The 16,031-nt window shown below is 41.1% G+C and overlaps 1 protein-coding gene across 3 annotated transcripts; it reads right to left on the reverse strand.

Annotated features, from left to right (window-relative positions):
- Nucleotides 1-1,849: 1,849 nt before the first annotated feature.
- On the reverse strand, nucleotides 1,850-15,783 carry gucy2d.S (guanylate cyclase 2D, membrane (retina-specific) S homeolog). Of its 3 annotated transcripts, none has more exons than XM_041588945.1 (19): nucleotides 14,420-15,783; nucleotides 12,394-13,010; nucleotides 11,940-12,238; nucleotides 11,162-11,513; nucleotides 9,685-9,769; nucleotides 8,810-8,903; nucleotides 8,599-8,730; nucleotides 8,354-8,434; nucleotides 8,046-8,222; nucleotides 7,458-7,614; nucleotides 7,162-7,311; nucleotides 6,783-6,931; nucleotides 5,970-6,133; nucleotides 5,642-5,834; nucleotides 5,384-5,558; nucleotides 5,178-5,276; nucleotides 4,873-4,967; nucleotides 4,675-4,760; nucleotides 1,850-2,956 (listed from the first exon to the last, which is right to left on the reverse strand). In XM_041588945.1, the coding sequence occupies exons 1-19, from the start codon at nucleotides 14,434-14,436 to the stop codon at nucleotides 2,860-2,862; spliced, it is 3,219 nt and encodes a 1,072-aa protein (XP_041444879.1). In that variant the 5' UTR covers nucleotides 14,437-15,783; the 3' UTR covers nucleotides 1,850-2,859. The 3 variants fall into 3 exon arrangements, with proteins under 3 accessions (XP_041444879.1, XP_041444878.1, XP_018095185.1); XM_041588944.1 differs by having other exon boundaries at nucleotides 12,394-13,128; XM_018239696.2 differs by lacking the exon at nucleotides 14,420-15,783 and having other exon boundaries at nucleotides 12,394-14,367.
- Between the last annotated feature and the right edge of the window lie 248 nt (nucleotides 15,784-16,031).

Here is a 16,031-nt window from a genome sequence, read left to right on the forward strand (position 1 = left end):
GAGGAGAAGTGAGGCGAAGATCAGAAGCAGAGCGTAGGTTTCGTGAAGGAGAGTATTTGGATATTAGAGATGAAATATATTGAGCGGATTCATTAGTAAGGGCCTTGAATGTGAGTGTAATTAATTTGAACTTGATTCTAGAAGAGATTGGGAGCCAGTGAAGGGACATACATATGGGAGCAGCTGATGTTGAGCGGCGAGATAGATGAATGAGTCTAACGGCCGCGTTTAGAACAGATTGGAGTTGTGAAAGGTGACTTGTTGGAATACCTGTGAGGAGTAAGTTGCTGTAATCAAGGCGGGAGATGATGAGAGACTGAATCAGTGTTTTAGTTGATTCTGAACTGAGATATGGTCGTATTCGAGCAATGTTGCACAGTTGAATACGGCAAGATTTTGCAAGTGTTTGAATGTGAGGTGAAAAAGACAGATGTGAGTCTAAGATGACTCCTAGGCAGCCTGTGTGGTGGAATGAAAGGTGGTGTTGTTTATGGTGAGTGATATCTGAGGGACAGGAGAAGATCTTGGAGGAAATATAATGAGTTCTGTTTCTGAAAGGTTCAGTTTCAGGTGGCACTGTGACATCCAGGAGGAGACAGCAGAGAGACAGTCTGTGACTTGGGAAAGGACAGAATTAGAAAGATCAGGAGTAGACAAGTAGAGTTGGGTGTCATTGGCATAAAGGTGATACTGAAGTCCAAATGACTGAATACGTTTTCCTAGTGAAGTTGTATAGAGCGAGAACAGCAGGGGGCCAAGAACAGAGCCTTGAGGAACTCCGACAGAGAGTGGGAAAGTAGTAGAAGTGGAGTTAGAGAAGGAAACTTTAAAGGAACGGTCAGACAGATAAGATGTAAACCATGAAAGAGCAGTGTCCCGAATGCCAGATGAGTGTAGAATGTCAAGGAGGAGTGTGTGGTCAACTGTGTCAAAGGCTGCAGAGAGATCTAGAAGGATTAGAATGGAATAGTGACCTTTAGACTTTGCCAATAGAAGATCATTGGTTACTTTGGTGAGTGCAGTTTCAGTTGAGTGTGTTGGGCGGAAGCCAGATTGCAAGGGGTCGAGGAGGGAGTTGTGAGTGAGATGCTGGATCAGGCGTTTGTATACAAGCCTTTCTAGTAATTTGGATGTGAATGGAAGAAGGGAGACCGGTCGATAGTTAGTGGGAGAGCTGGGATCAAGGGAAGGTTTTTTGAGGATAGGAGTGATTAGTGCTTGTTTGTATAATGATGGAAAGGTACCAGTAGAGAGTGAAAGATTAAATAGGTGGGTAAGTGCAGGAGAGAATGTATCAGAGATTGGATAGAGGAGGCAAGAGGGTATGGGGTCGAGGGAACAGGTCGCGTCTTTTGAGCAGGCTAGAAGTTTGCTAACTTCATCTAGAGTTGCAGGGGTGAAGGAGTGCAAAGTAGATGTGAGTGGACTGCACGTTGGTCTGAGATTATTGTCGGACGGTATGCTCAGCCTAATGAGATCGATTTTTTCATTAAAGAAATGAGCAAGGTCTTGGGCTGTAACATTAATAGGTGGAGGGGGGCATAGGAGTGAGTTAAATGTGGCAAACAGCTGCTGTGGTTTAGAGGACATAGTAGATATTAGAGAAGAGAAGTATTGTTCTTTGGCTAATGATAGAGCCCGGTTATAGCAGGAGAGCATGAATTTGAAGTGGATGAAGTCAGGATCTTATAAAAATAATTTGTGGAGTCAACACTAGCACCTAAATAATGTCCAGCTCACTGTGATGGCCAAGTAAGAGAAACACAGAAGGAGAAAAGAGAGTGACACAAGAATAGCGGACGTGGATGTCATACTTGAATATCAAGACATGGAAATCATACTCACACAATTAATCTGAATAGTCTGTCACTTTTATTTACAGTAGTATATTCACAAGAAACTAATCCCAACCTTTTTATACACAGGACCAACATTTCTTTTTTTCCCCGTCAATAAAAATTGAATGATGACATCCTAGAGACTTACTATTGATATCTAACAGACATATTGAATCCTAAATGACAAAGGAGGTTGTTTATAGAATATGCAACTGCCACATCAGTAATGGTCCTCTAAGCAATTCCTCTGGATACTTTAAAATCCTGCTGAGCTTTTATATGATGGATTTATGGTTTTAGTGTTTGGCTCCATGTACCACTGGAGTCCATAGTCTTTCCTCATGGTGGCCAGCTTAAGCAAACGTGCTGAGAATACAGTGATTATTGGCCAAATTCTGATTTTATGACCCCCAATTAACACAAAAAAAAAGAAAATTGAATTCCCCCATCCATCAGTAAATTTTGTGAAGATCGTCTTTCCAAGATCCCATTTGCCAAACATGCCACCAGTAGTTTTCTCTAACACATCCTTTCATTCAGTGAGTCAGGATCCATGAGAAAGGGACATTCATTAGTAAGACATCCGTCCACTTGTTAGACAACCCCAGCAAATGAATAAGCTAAATAGGAGGTTAAGTGAGAGGAGATCCCATAATACAGTTTGTCTTCTTTTCCCTCAGCATGACTTTAAGAAGACTGTTCAGTAACAATAAAAAGTTCTAAGTGAAAGATCTTGACATTGGTGGTAAGCAGAGGTTCCCAGTGTGGCCTCTAACCCACACGTGGAATAATGTCTTCTGTTGTACTCGAGCTACAAGAACGTCATATATAAGAAATTCGTTTTAAGGGGGGGGGAGTGGCAATGTTCTGGCTGAAACTACCTAAACAAGAGGTACGTTCAATGTCCAACGATTAACTTTCTACATTTCCTTTTCCCTTTGTCCCAAACTGTATTGAGTCCTGTGTCTGGTTCCTTCTCCAGAGCTCTAGATCTTTAGAAGTTGAAGGAGGCTCAATCACTTCATTTGTTTTTTTTCTGGTCAGCTTTCTTTCCCTTGTCAAGTCTCTTTCGCCTTTCCGTTGGTATCTCTTCCAAGCTGATACCATGGTTACTGCCCCTGTAGAGAAGAGAAACAAGGAATCAGATAAATAAATGCAGGTCAGTCTCCCATTGTCTAAAACAAGGTTCCCCAACCACTTTTTACTTGTGAGCCACATTCAAATGCAGAGTTGGGGAGCAACACAAGCATGAACAAAGTTCCTCAATGATACCCAATAAGGGCTGTGATTGGATATTTGGTAGCCCTTATGTGGACTGGCAGCCTACAGGAGACTCTGTTTGGCACTACACTGTACTCCTGGTTTTTATACAACCAAAACTTGCCTCCAAGCCAGGAATTCAAAAATAAGCTCCTGCTTTGAGGCCATTGGAAGCAACGTTCAAGGGGTTAGTGAGCATTGTGTTGCTCGTGAGTCACTGGTAGGGGATCACTGGTCTAAAATATCAATCTCTTCATTCTTCAGCACTTCATGTTTGAGAAAAGTAGGGCTCATTTATAAGACAGGTGCAAAGTGCAAGATTACAAAGTTGGGTGCCCCACATCTTTTGTGCAGTTTACCAAAGTGGACTCTAATTTTGGTCCATAGTAAATTGTTCACGATTTTGTTGTGTCAGTGTCGGTCCAAATGTACAATTTCAATTGTGAAGTCACATGTGCGGGTGTAACATTCAAAGGGAACTCTAAAAGTAATATGTTCTCCCAGCAGGTATTAATACCAATGCTCCCTAGCTTCTGTGTCCCTTTTGTTTTTCATCTGGCACCTCATTCAGAAAAGTGGGAGCACTTGACATTTAGGTTTAATGAGTATGTGCTGAGGAGCATAGATAAACATCAAGTATCTAGGTCATTGTTGCAATTGTTTCTTGCACCAGTAAATGTGTTTGTTTGTGTATGGCCAATCCCACAGTAATGATAGAATAACGGTGGCAAAGATTGATGTTCCAGACTGGTTCCCAACTGCCATTTTAACATTCATGGCTAGTCGGGCAGTTGATCTTTCCTGTGAAATACTTTTTTTTAAAATAATTTAGCAACCTTTATGTTGATGGTTCTATTATTCAAAAAGTACGGGATATTTTCTATAATAATGGCAGTCCTCCTTGATTTCTTTTGTTTGTTTTTATGTTAAGTTGACTAGAAAAGACTATATAAAAGCTGACTCAGTCCTGTCAGACCAAGTCTGTCATTTATTGGCCTATGCATGGTGCCAAACCAACACATTGTCTGACTGATATCTTTCCAGAAACCATCAAAGTATCTATTGGGCAGGTTAGAAAATCCTTTTATACAACCATCTCATCATGCTGTTGTTGTGGTAGTCTTCTGATGGATCTGCATAGGTGCCCATTATGATCCAATCATTAGGTCAAACTATTGAATCAGCCTCCCCATGGAAAGATCTGCTTTTTTGTTGACCTCACTGGTTCTAGAATCTAGTTGCAATAGCTACAGTAATCGCCAAATTCTTGCAACCAGCTAAGCTCATATCTCCACTACAGTTCAGATTCAAAAATATATAATTCATCCAAGGACAAAATTTGATTTTCTACCCAGTTTTACATATCCAAATGGATGGGGGAAGGATAGATCTTTAGTTATAGTATCTGTTCTCCATAAGATAAGATATTTCACTCTTTGTAAAATACATTGAGGAGTACAATATGTTGATACAGTATTATTTATTTTATTTTGTCACTTAAAGAACTAGAGAAACCCACAGCATCAAGACAGACCATCGAAACTTATGATTGGTTATAACTAATGAAAGTCCTTACCCTGGAAGAACATCGGGTGGTGTTGGGAGAGGTTTAGTAAATCCTTCCTTTCCTACAAGCCAGTAAGTGTCTTCTATACCTTTACCCTACAATTGTATAAATCCAGTTATGTATAGTGATTACAACAGGGGAACAGACAGAAGAATGAACAGACATAGATTTCATAGGTTATATTGCTATGGACAACACTGGGCCTACCTTGAGCTCAGTCTTGCCCCTGACGTCAAACCGGTATCCCTCTTTCAAAGAGTGTAAAATCGTCACTGTACTAAGATTTACATGAACTCGATATGCTAAAAATAGAGCAGAAAATGTTAGTGTCATAATAATCAATCAAATGTTTCTTTCTAATTAATACATAGTTCAGACCATAGACTGAGAGCTATAAAATTTCTTAGTAGGCCACATCTGGTCAATGGGCCTCCAGCTGGACAGACTTGACCTAGCCAGGCCTATTTATGAAATAAATAATGGAGATTTATGGAATGTTAAAATCCACTTACGAAGTCCTGTGGATTCCATACGTGAAGCTGTGTTTACAGTGTCGCCAAAGAGGCAGTATCGAGGCATTGTGAGTCCAACCACGCCAGCAACACATGGACCTATAAGTAAATAATGGAAAAGATTCTGAAATCAAAAGCAGAAAAAAACATAGGAGAAGTTGTTTCCAAGAGATTTGGAAGGTTCTTATGCGTATAGCCCTTCTTACCAGAATGTAGTCCAATCCGAATCCGGACTGGAACATCAGGCATATGCCTCATCTTGAAGGATCCCACTGAACTGAGAATATCCAAGGACATGTTGGCAATCTCTGCTGCATGACGATTACCATTTGTTTTTGGAAGACCAGAGGCCACCATGTAAGCATCACCAATAGTTTCCACCTAGGCCAAAAAGATCTTGTAGTCACCAATATGTAGAGGGAAAGTGGTTCTAAGGAAAAGGGATAGAGTGAGCTCTCTCTCACCTTGTAGACATCATGGGAACCAATAATTGCATCAAAAAGTGTATACAGGTCATTGAGGAGGTCAACAACTTCAATGGGGTCACTGAGAGAGGAGATGGTGGTGAACCCAACAATATCACTGAAATATATGGTGACTTCATCAAAATGTTCTGGCTCCACTGGTGTGCCTGTCTTTAGAGATTCTGCTACTGACCTGCAAGGGGCAAGAGCAAAGAGGAGAATTGAATGATAGGGAGAACATAGTAGGCTAAGAAGGGCAGACTAGAAAAATAAAGAAACCCTACAGAAATAAAGGCCCATCAATTCTAAAAACATTCTATTCACTCACGGTGGGAGCATCTGTGTAAGGAGTTTATCTGTTTTTTGCTTTTCCACCTCCAGTTCCTCTGTCCTCTCTCGAATAAGGTCTTCAAGGTTACTGGAATACTGCTCCAGCATCCTGAGCATTGAATCAATAATATTTGTCTTGCGGCCACGGTTTATATTTTTAAACTTGTTAAAAAAAAAACGAAATAAAGGGGTCACGGTCAGAGTGGGAAATATAAGGGACAGACAGGGGGGGGGACAAAGAAGCAGAAACAGAGAAGAAGTCATGTCATTAAAAAGAATCCTCGAAAATCCATTTTTATTGTGAAACAATGAACGAATCATATACACTCCCTATGGGTGGGTGGCAATGGACACAAATAGGTCATTGGTTCCTACAACAGTAAAGAATATTTCTACCACAACCTGCTTTACACATTGATCCAATAGACAATGTGTGGAATAATCTGAGAATAAGAATATATATAGAGTAGTTGACCACCTGTCATTTATTATTTTCATACATATTTCAACTCCCACAGAGGGTCATTGGCTCAAGTTGCCGTTTCAGTTTCCTTCAGAAGCAAAAGTCTGTAGTTTGCTCAGCAAATAGGGTATTACTCTATCCTAAACACAATGTCGAAGGATCAGCAACAACAACTCACTTTACAGCCTGAATGAAAACCTGTGCCAGCCTAAGTACTCCCTGGTACTAAGTGCAACTGTGGAAGACTTTTACTTCCAGCCACAGGTATAACAAAAACACAATCAGAGTGATCCCTTGAGTTAATCTAGGCAGAATGGCAGAGGCAAAGTTGTCTATTCTTGTAGCAACCTGGTCAAATATTTGATCTATTGTGGGCCTTCTTTCAGGCTGCTCACTCCAACAGAGCTTCATTAGCTGGATACATTCAGGTGGGGCCTGGTCCAGAGAGACTGATGGGCGACACAGAGGTGGTGGACGTAAAACTTTCCGTATTATTTCTGGGAAGAGAAATAAAGAGTACAACCTAAAGCAAAACAGACAAATGTGAGACGAGGAAAGGATACATAGGGTGATACAAAGGATAAGGGTCAAGCTAGCTTGGAAAATTTCAGATAATTAACTACAGGGTGAGGTATATCAAAACTATATGCAGTTGCGGGGAACAGGAAGAAAATGCGGCAAATTGAACACTGACAAGAGAGAAGAAGGAATGAGATGTGTTACGTACCATCAGCTGTGGCTTCCAGCATACAGTATGGAGGCCCCCGTACAACAACTTCTTGCATTATTATGGCACAACTGTAGATATCGCCTCTGTAGGTACCTCTTCGGCAGAGTGTAGCATCTCGGAGGAGTTCAGGGGCTGTCCAGAACAGGTCTGAAAGGACAGATCTTGGTCAGAATAAACAGGAGGTTTTTTTGTACTGCATTTGTTGTGGTGCAGTGGCATATATGCGTGTGTGGAAAGAAGTCTAGTAATACTACTACATACAGTATATCACTTATACACTGATGCTGGTTTACCCTCAGGCTGGAGTTGAATTGAGGGCAGTCTTTGAGCATCATAGAGCTCGTTCATGCCAAAATCAGTTACTTTAAGGACAAATCTTCCATCTACAACACAGTTGCGTGACTTAAGGTGGCCATGAGTAAGCTCGCGATGATGGAGGAATTTCAGACCCTGTACATGAGAAAGAAAAGAAGAACCCACTTCAGTAGCTGCCAGGTTTCTAACTCTTAATATTTTTCATTATAATTGCTGTCCATAAAGATAACAAACTTCTTAATTCCTAATTTAGATTTCAAGTAGGACCTTATATGGGTTTTGGGTTGAATAGCCCTGTTTTAGAGCTTCAGTCCTCTTCTACTGAACCTAGCATGGAACTCTACCTATTTCTGGATGTTGATTCAACAGCTACACTTTTTCACTTCTGTGTGTCCAGTGAGCACTAGATGTAAATGACTTTGTATCTATGTTTCAGATACAGCAACAGTCAGAGTGCAACATAGCCAACCACGGAAAATGATGACTCCATTGCTCCCTCAAATGCCTTTATTTTGAGTTTTTGCTTCACTCGTGTCCATGAATGTACATATTTTTAGCCTTCTTACCTTGATGAGATCAAGCAGAAGAGAAGATTTGAACATCCAGTCTAACTTCATGTCCTGGTTCTGGATGAGGTCCTCCAGGCTGCCCCGAGAGCAGTGTTCTGACACCACACCTATTACGCCAATGTCATCAAAGAGTCCAAGATACAGGTTTACATTCTCATTTCGGAGCGCACGGAGCTAAGTGGTACAAGACATGGAGGAAAACCAAGTTACTCTTTGAGTGGCAATGCTTGACCGGGTATATTAAAAAGAGTATTTCTGTACCTCGGGAAGGTCAACATCTCTTTGAAGGCTGTTCACTCACTTACTTTGCAGAAGACATTTTTTGTAGCTGGACGGAGGTCTCCGTGTTTCTCACCAGGGAATTTTTTCAGCCAAACCCAGTCCCCCTGTGGACAGTGTCAGCATATTTCAGTTGGAACCCTCCATGGCAAACACTTTGAAAGCAGACTATGTCATGGATATCAATAATGCTTCCTTTACTTATGTTATTACTTGATAGGGGGCTTTCAACACCTAAAGTATGTTACTATGATACAACAATCTGTGGTACCTCAAAAACCCCAATGTTTGTGTTGTGCGGCGTGGGAGCTGCCATACTCTTTCCTGATAACGAATGCCGAGGTGTCCGCATGTCACTGACGCTCCTCCCCAACAGGCTTGACCTGCTCTCTTCCACCAGTTTCTGAAGAGGAAGACATTTCTTATTGCTCTGTTCTTATTGCTTTGCATCCTTACCACCCAACAAAAGCTATGGTTATTACCTTTCTGCTATGAGAATGAATAAATGTCAGGTCCTCCATGGTAAGGAATATTTTATTGGGCCCCTTTGCAAGTTTTGTATAGTAAATGCGACGCCTAGAGAACAGAAGCATAAGAGTCAACAATGACTAATAAATACAGTGGGACAATACACACATATAAGCCCAAACACTATTATACGTATAGGGAGGGTATTTCAGATCCCATTGGAGCAAGAACTCTCCCCTTAGCGATCATTCTAGCACTTACACCCACCCCTGGACACTGCTCTGTGCACTGGTTGAAAAATCCAAAAATCCAAGCTATTTCTCTATATCTGAAACTTCTTCTAAGCTAAGAAGGGGCCTGACCAAAGATTAAACCTCAAAGGCAACTTGGAGGTCTGAAGGGTCTCATCCACAGGACATATCTCCTGCTATATATATATGTAGAATAAATTGGCACTCACCATTCAATAAGTTGTTTGCCGGGTGCTAACCAAATTCATCAATAGTAGTCCAATGAAAGCACTCACGGCATTGACCATCAAGTATTTATCAAAGTATTTTTATTCGTGCATGGTGCACCATAGAATAAAAATACTTTGATATATACTTGATGGTCAATGCCGTGAGTGCTTTCATTGGACTACTATATATATATATATATATATATATATATACAGTGACCACATGACCTCACCCACGCCCATAGGAAGCTGTAACCTCTCTCTCTCACTTTACTCTTGGTCTAGAAGCCCAAAGCAACATGGCAACCTTTTATGAAGAAATGACACTACTGCTGAGATGCAAAGGTCACTCTGGTTGCCAGTAGTTACTACACCAGGAGCAGACTTCACTGCAGTTGTGATTTCATTAGCCTGTATCTTGCTATGTACCTGATATACCACGCAAAAGATCCTCCAATGAGTATAAAGCTGAAGAGAAGGATGAAGATCAGGAATACATAGGCAGGATCCACCCCTGTGGAGAAATGATGCACCATAAGAGTCTTGTTACACCTGTTCGGTTTTTTTAAAGAGAGGGATGGTTCAAGGGTATGTGGGCTATAATTTATTGATGGAACCTAGAACTGGGGCCTACTACCATGATCTCCATTGGCATAAATACCCCTTTCTGCCAGTCATCGCCTGTTTCCAGTCTGTGCATCAAACCATAAGTGCCCAAATGTGGGTCTACCTCCTCATAGGAAGGCCCATAATAGCAAATGGAGGGCAGCCTAAATGCTAAAGAGATAAAGAAATCACAGTATTTATAGGGGGTGACTGAAATTACATATTTATATATTTGTATATTTGATTTTTAGGAGCCTTTTCTTTGGGACCTAACAAAAATGCTGGGGCAAAGGTGGAGTGGCTGGACAGTTGAACCCTCAAAAATTTGAAAAACTAATCATCATTCGTTACCTTGGCCTCATACTGTTAGTTGTGTTTAGGAAAGCATGTGTTTTAAGTTTGTTTCCTGATCTGTAGATTATTTGAATAAGAGTACTATAAAGACTTGCCTTTTCTACATTAGAGCTGTAAAATCTATCAATTTGTCCAGGCTCCATTCCTACATACTTTTAGAATGCTGTGAGAAATTTTTTTACTTGTGTGACTCCTTAATCCTATCCAATCTGATGGACCAATTGTAGGGATGATAGACATCAGGGGCAGAACCATGGTGGCCATATATATGTCAGTGTTGAACTATAACGCTTATTCTTGGGGTAAAGTATCTACCATTCCGTCTTGTGACCCAAACTGTGATTCCTCTCTAAAACGATTTAAAATACTTAATTTTCATGTTACTATTAACATTTACAGTATATGGTCGGTCACAGAACTCTATAAGAGGATGTCTGAGTATCACTCATGCACTACAAGGGATATGTCAAACTGTGGGCCAAACAGAGCATTGTTATTTCAATGTACAGCGAGCAGTAAGTCAAGCCGTGGGCTGGACTTGAACCTTCTGATGGCAGCTTACATTGGGAAGATCCCAAAGGTTTTAATGTAAGCAGTGGGCTAAAATAGAATACACTGATCAGAGCTTACATGAGGAAGAGAAAGAAGTCCTTAACAAAAGCTAGAACAAGCAGAAGTATCTTATGGAGAGATTAGGGAGTCTTTAAAGCAAGTAGTAGGCTGGACAAGAAGACACAGGTGGCGGCATGAAGTGGGGAGCAACAGGAAATCTAACGTTCATCATTGCCCTCACATGACAGTTTACGGGAGTGAAAGAAAAGTCTTCAACATTTAATTCAAAAACAGTAGGAAAAAGTAAAGATCACTGATAAACTATTTTGTTTTAAATATAAAAGACCATTCCAAGTTCTCTCTTGGGTAGTCATTCCTTTCCCTATGGCCTCACCTCCAGTACAGATGGTACTCCGGTCAAACCAGCAGTCAGAGTCAGTTCCAATTCGATACGAATAAGGGAAATGTATATCCCGGAGAAAAGTGAGATCCCCCGTGGCCGACTGGAAAGTATACACGGGGAAAAGTCTTTTACTCTCCCCATCTGAGTCCAGGATGACGAAGTTGGTCTGTGAATCCCCGTCATTATCGAGGTTAACTGGGTACCCAAAGCCTTCCAACTGGATGTTTTTTGCATGACGTGTGGTGGAAGATAATGTCACTCGTTGTGTAGCTCGGTATGAGCTGTCGACTGCAGCTCCAAGCAAGTAGATTGAATTGTATATTGTGGCAAACAGAGGAGACACCTAGGGATGGAAGAGAATGCTGAATTAAAATGTGGAGTCAGAAGAAACTTCCGTATCCGGGTATATTTATAAAGGTGTACTTAAAACTGGTCTTTAATGGCAAAATAAACCAGTTGCCCATATGTATAAAATTATCTAAAAATCTGGTGTACAAAAGAATGTTAACATACAAATGCCATCTAAAACACATTCAGAGAGAGACTTGAGTGTCCTTTGTAGGGTGACATAGAGTAGAAGGAGAGAATCTACTTTTTCTGTCCAAAGGTACTATGTACCTCTTCTGCAGAATTTGCACAAATAGGTGAAGTCAGAACTATGTCCCTCCCCTGAAAAATTACACACAGTGACACACAAAAAGAACCTTTAACATTCCCCATAGAGAGTCCCATAGAGTCAAGGGGCTCTCATATACAATATTTGTTGTACCTCTTTAGGGTCAATATCTTGTGGAACCTTGTGTCTGGCTTTTGCATACTCAAAGGTTTCATAAAAGTTTCCATGTTCAGAGGAGGCAGTGATGGTAAGGACAGCATCATATGCTCGCCGGAGCTTGGTGTTGTTAGTGAATACAGGGAACAAGTGATTGTATGGAAGACTAAACTGCAGGGTATCATAAGGGATAAAGACCACTGAGCCATCTGTCAGTCTCATGTCATGGGCCTCTTCCAGTAGACGGCGCTGGTCCTCACCACCGATTAAAACCGAATGCATGCACATAACCACAACTATAGTAAAGAATAGACAGAGATGAGTAAGATAAAAAAGGAGATCATAAAAGGACAACCAGAGGATTAGGGTGTTAGTACTTACATGGAAGCATCCATAGCAATATTATGAAAGGTAGTCAATGAAGATGAAATCAAGATTAGGGTAGTCTTACCTTTCACTCTTTGTCTCCGTTTGATTCTTTTCAGAGCTTCCTTTGGCCCTTCTGCTCCCTCTTCCATGATGATTACAGGTCCCACTGGAATACCCCAGCGTCGGAGTGCAGTAGCAAGTTCCATGCCAGTCCCAATCCAAAGATCCTGAGGGCCAGTGACTATAGCTACGCCAGCCCAGTGGAAGAATTTAAACACAGCATACAGAACATCTACAGGATAAGGTAGTGGGCTCAGGACTCCAGTGCATAACCAGGAAACCATTGGTTTATTCCAGCCTTTTGCAAGCAGGCTTGCAGATGAGCAATATCCAGGGTTGGCTGGGCCAACAAAGGCAGTTGCGGAATTTTCCATATGACTGAAGGCAGCTAGTGCAAGGGGTGTAGAACATCTTTGAGTCAATAATAAGTAATCAAACCAGAGTCCAGAGGATAGGGAAGGATCTTTGTTGAGGTCAGAAATTGCCAGCTGAGCTGCCACTTTAGGAAGAGCTTTGGCCAACAATGGATCACATGTCCAGGGACCAACAAGTCCAATTCGGAAGGTGGCTGTCCAAGCTATCTTTGGTAAAAGAAGGACAAATATGCAATAGAGCAAGTAAGAACACGATGACGTCCACCTGGGGTGGTTAGAGAGGAAAAGTAAGGAGGTCAACTGATCCATGACATCGATAAAACTCCAGAGCTTAATAGTGGATAGAGATCATGGCTTGAATGATTAGAAACCAATGAAGTCAGCTGGCCAGAAGAGAGATCAAAATGATAAATGATTCACAGATATTTTAATAAGCATGGCTGAAAGTATGTAAGTAAAGAGAGTAGAGATTAAGAATAAGAAACCATGTCTGAACATGTAACAGAGCAATACTGTAGCTGTAGTTTTCCTCCTAATAAACCAGAACCATCATCAAAAGCCAGATATGACTTCTAAAAGTACAATATAAAGGCCCTTTTCCCAAACAGTTTTATGCATTGTTTTTCACAAGCCCTGGAATGAAGGGATTGCAGGAGAGTCGTATGCCACATGTACCCAAATGCCATGGTTTTCAGTTAATGTTTCCTTTGTGGTTCAGCATATTTGGTCAGGGCACCCCTAATTACAGAAATACTGTAATAAAACATTGTCTATTAGTCTTCCTGCTATAGATCCAAGAATAGCTAGGAAAGTGTTCAACCTAAATCTCACCCAACCTGACTACTGGGCAGACCATCTACTGCCTAGGACAGCTAGCCCCACCCCTTGGGACATCTACCCTAATAACTTACAGATGAGCAAAGAAAATATAACCATAGAGCTCATACAGGACATAATTGGAAAGGTGTTATCAAGCACGATACGCTTCAAAAAAAAATCCCTCTAAAGGTCACACAGGATTTCGGCTTCTGCATAATGGTCATGTCAGTCACTCGGGCTTAGGTACAAGGATCCTTCTGTGACACAACACGTTAAGAGTCACAATCCTAAATATAGCACTAGGGAATGTGAAAAAAAAAAAAAAAAGATTGAAGGGATTGTACTGGGAAAGGAGAGAATCCATAATCCCCCGTGTCTCCACCCGACCAGTGAATGGGAGACTGGAACATTCTTAGGACAGGTGATAAAATAGGTTACAACTCATGAAGCAATGATAGTTTGCAAGTGAATTCCATAATTTTGTTGTCGAGTTGGCTCTATCTACTAATGAATGGCCATTGTCTTTGTGGTGGATTATTGATGAGCATTGCCTCCAACAATATGATATACACTCCAATTAAAGACCCTTGTGGACTCTACTTTCATAAACACAACCTACAGTGATCTTGCCTTAACCCTAATTTTGCTCCAGGCCTACATAGCATCATATGGGACTTTGACTGCTCTTCTGTACATCTGAAAAGAGCTACAAATAACCTCAAGAAGCAAAGTAAGCAACCTGCAACTATCCAGATGATATAAAGCTTCAGTTCAACCTCTGCCTAACCTGCAGAAACATTTCCTCCTCTTACATCAAAACTGCTGTACAAAAATACCATAAACTGATATACCTACCGTGTCTCCAGTTCCATCAGGGCTGTACTTGTTTTTGAAGTGGTGCTTCTTCCTAAAGGTCCCAGTGGAATATAGCCGCTTCTTAGTGAGATCCTGAGACTCTGCCCATGACAGAGGGGATAGAGCGCTCAGGCAAGACACCTAATCCTGATCTTTAATCTGCTTTTTTTCCTCTCTCAGACTTACTCCTGTTCTCTCTCTAATCTCTTTTTTTACCATTCTCTTGCTTTTATGCTCACATGCTTCTGTTTCTTTTTAAACAATTTTCTTCTTTCTTATGCTTTAATTACACAAATCTTCATCTCTCCTCAATTTCTACCTCTTCCCATATTTCTTCATTCCTCCACTTCTGCTTTTCCCAGTTTCTGGATCTTTTAAGTTCACTCCAACTTTACTGTCCCTCGTCCAGACAGGTAGAAGTTCCACGGGCTCAATAATTGTGTCAATGGGCAAACCTTCATTCCTTGCTTATAAAGATGATCAGCTCCTCTCCTTGTGGCTCTCCCCCTCTCACTATGACCTTCTGCTGATTCTTTCTGCCTCCTGTCGTTAGCCCCCTCCCCTCATTAAGCTGATTAGTCAAGGCTCAGGAGGGGTCATCTCTCACCTCAACTCCATGTGTCTGGGGCCAATGGGTAATTGCTGGGTATTGGCACAGACTGAGTGATAGCTGTTTATATTATAGAGAGAGAGAGAGAGAGAGAGGGAGAGACTGAGAGACAGCTGTGTATCTTATAGAGAGAGTTTTGCCTTATATTTTATTACTCCTTTAATTGTCAACATATTTCCTTTTCTGCAATGCACAGTTGTTATATAAAGGTACAGACCTAGAAAATACAGTTAGTCCAAAAGCCTCAGTCATGATTGCAATGCGCAAAATATAGGGAAATGGATGGAGAACGCATGGAGGCCATACAGGTAGGTACTTGTTATTCAGGTACTTGTTATTCAGGTGTTATTCAGTGTTTGTCAGGCTCAAACCCTCCTTTCAGGTCCAATCTTTGGTCATCGCCAACATAGCTCATAAATTTACAGATGTAGGGGAAATGTTGATTTATTCAGAATGTCCAGAACAATTTACTATTAACCTCACCCTAATTGTTCTTTAAAGTGGGCTGGATGAGTATACGGGAGGACAAATAGGGATTTATTACAAATCTAACTCTTACGTGGAATGAGCACCCACTGCCCCACTGCTCCACGTCACCCCGGAGGGGGGGAGCCCCACAGTTTGGGAACCACTGCCACACACGTGACAAACATCAATGCACCCAGCCACACGTGACAAACATCAATATCCGTGAGACATGGGCTGACAATTTGTTCACCGCATACACTGAAACTCTTCCTTTTCCAGCCAAAACATGTTCATTAATATATATAGTATATATATATATATATATATATATATATATATATATATATATATATATATATATATATATATATATTATATATATGCCACGTTCAACCTGTCCATCTCCAACATCACAAGAGTGACAGGCACAAGTCTATAAATAATAGCAAGTGAAGAGTTGGGGTCATGGATGAGACAGAATGGAGCAGCCCTGCATACAGTTAGGCCTGGTACAGACTTGCAGGTCGGAAGTTG

The sequence above is a fragment of the Xenopus laevis genome, chromosome 3S (genome assembly GCF_017654675.1).
Source record: "Xenopus laevis strain J_2021 chromosome 3S, Xenopus_laevis_v10.1, whole genome shotgun sequence".
In the NCBI taxonomy this organism is placed as follows: domain Eukaryota; kingdom Metazoa; phylum Chordata; class Amphibia; order Anura; family Pipidae; genus Xenopus; species Xenopus laevis.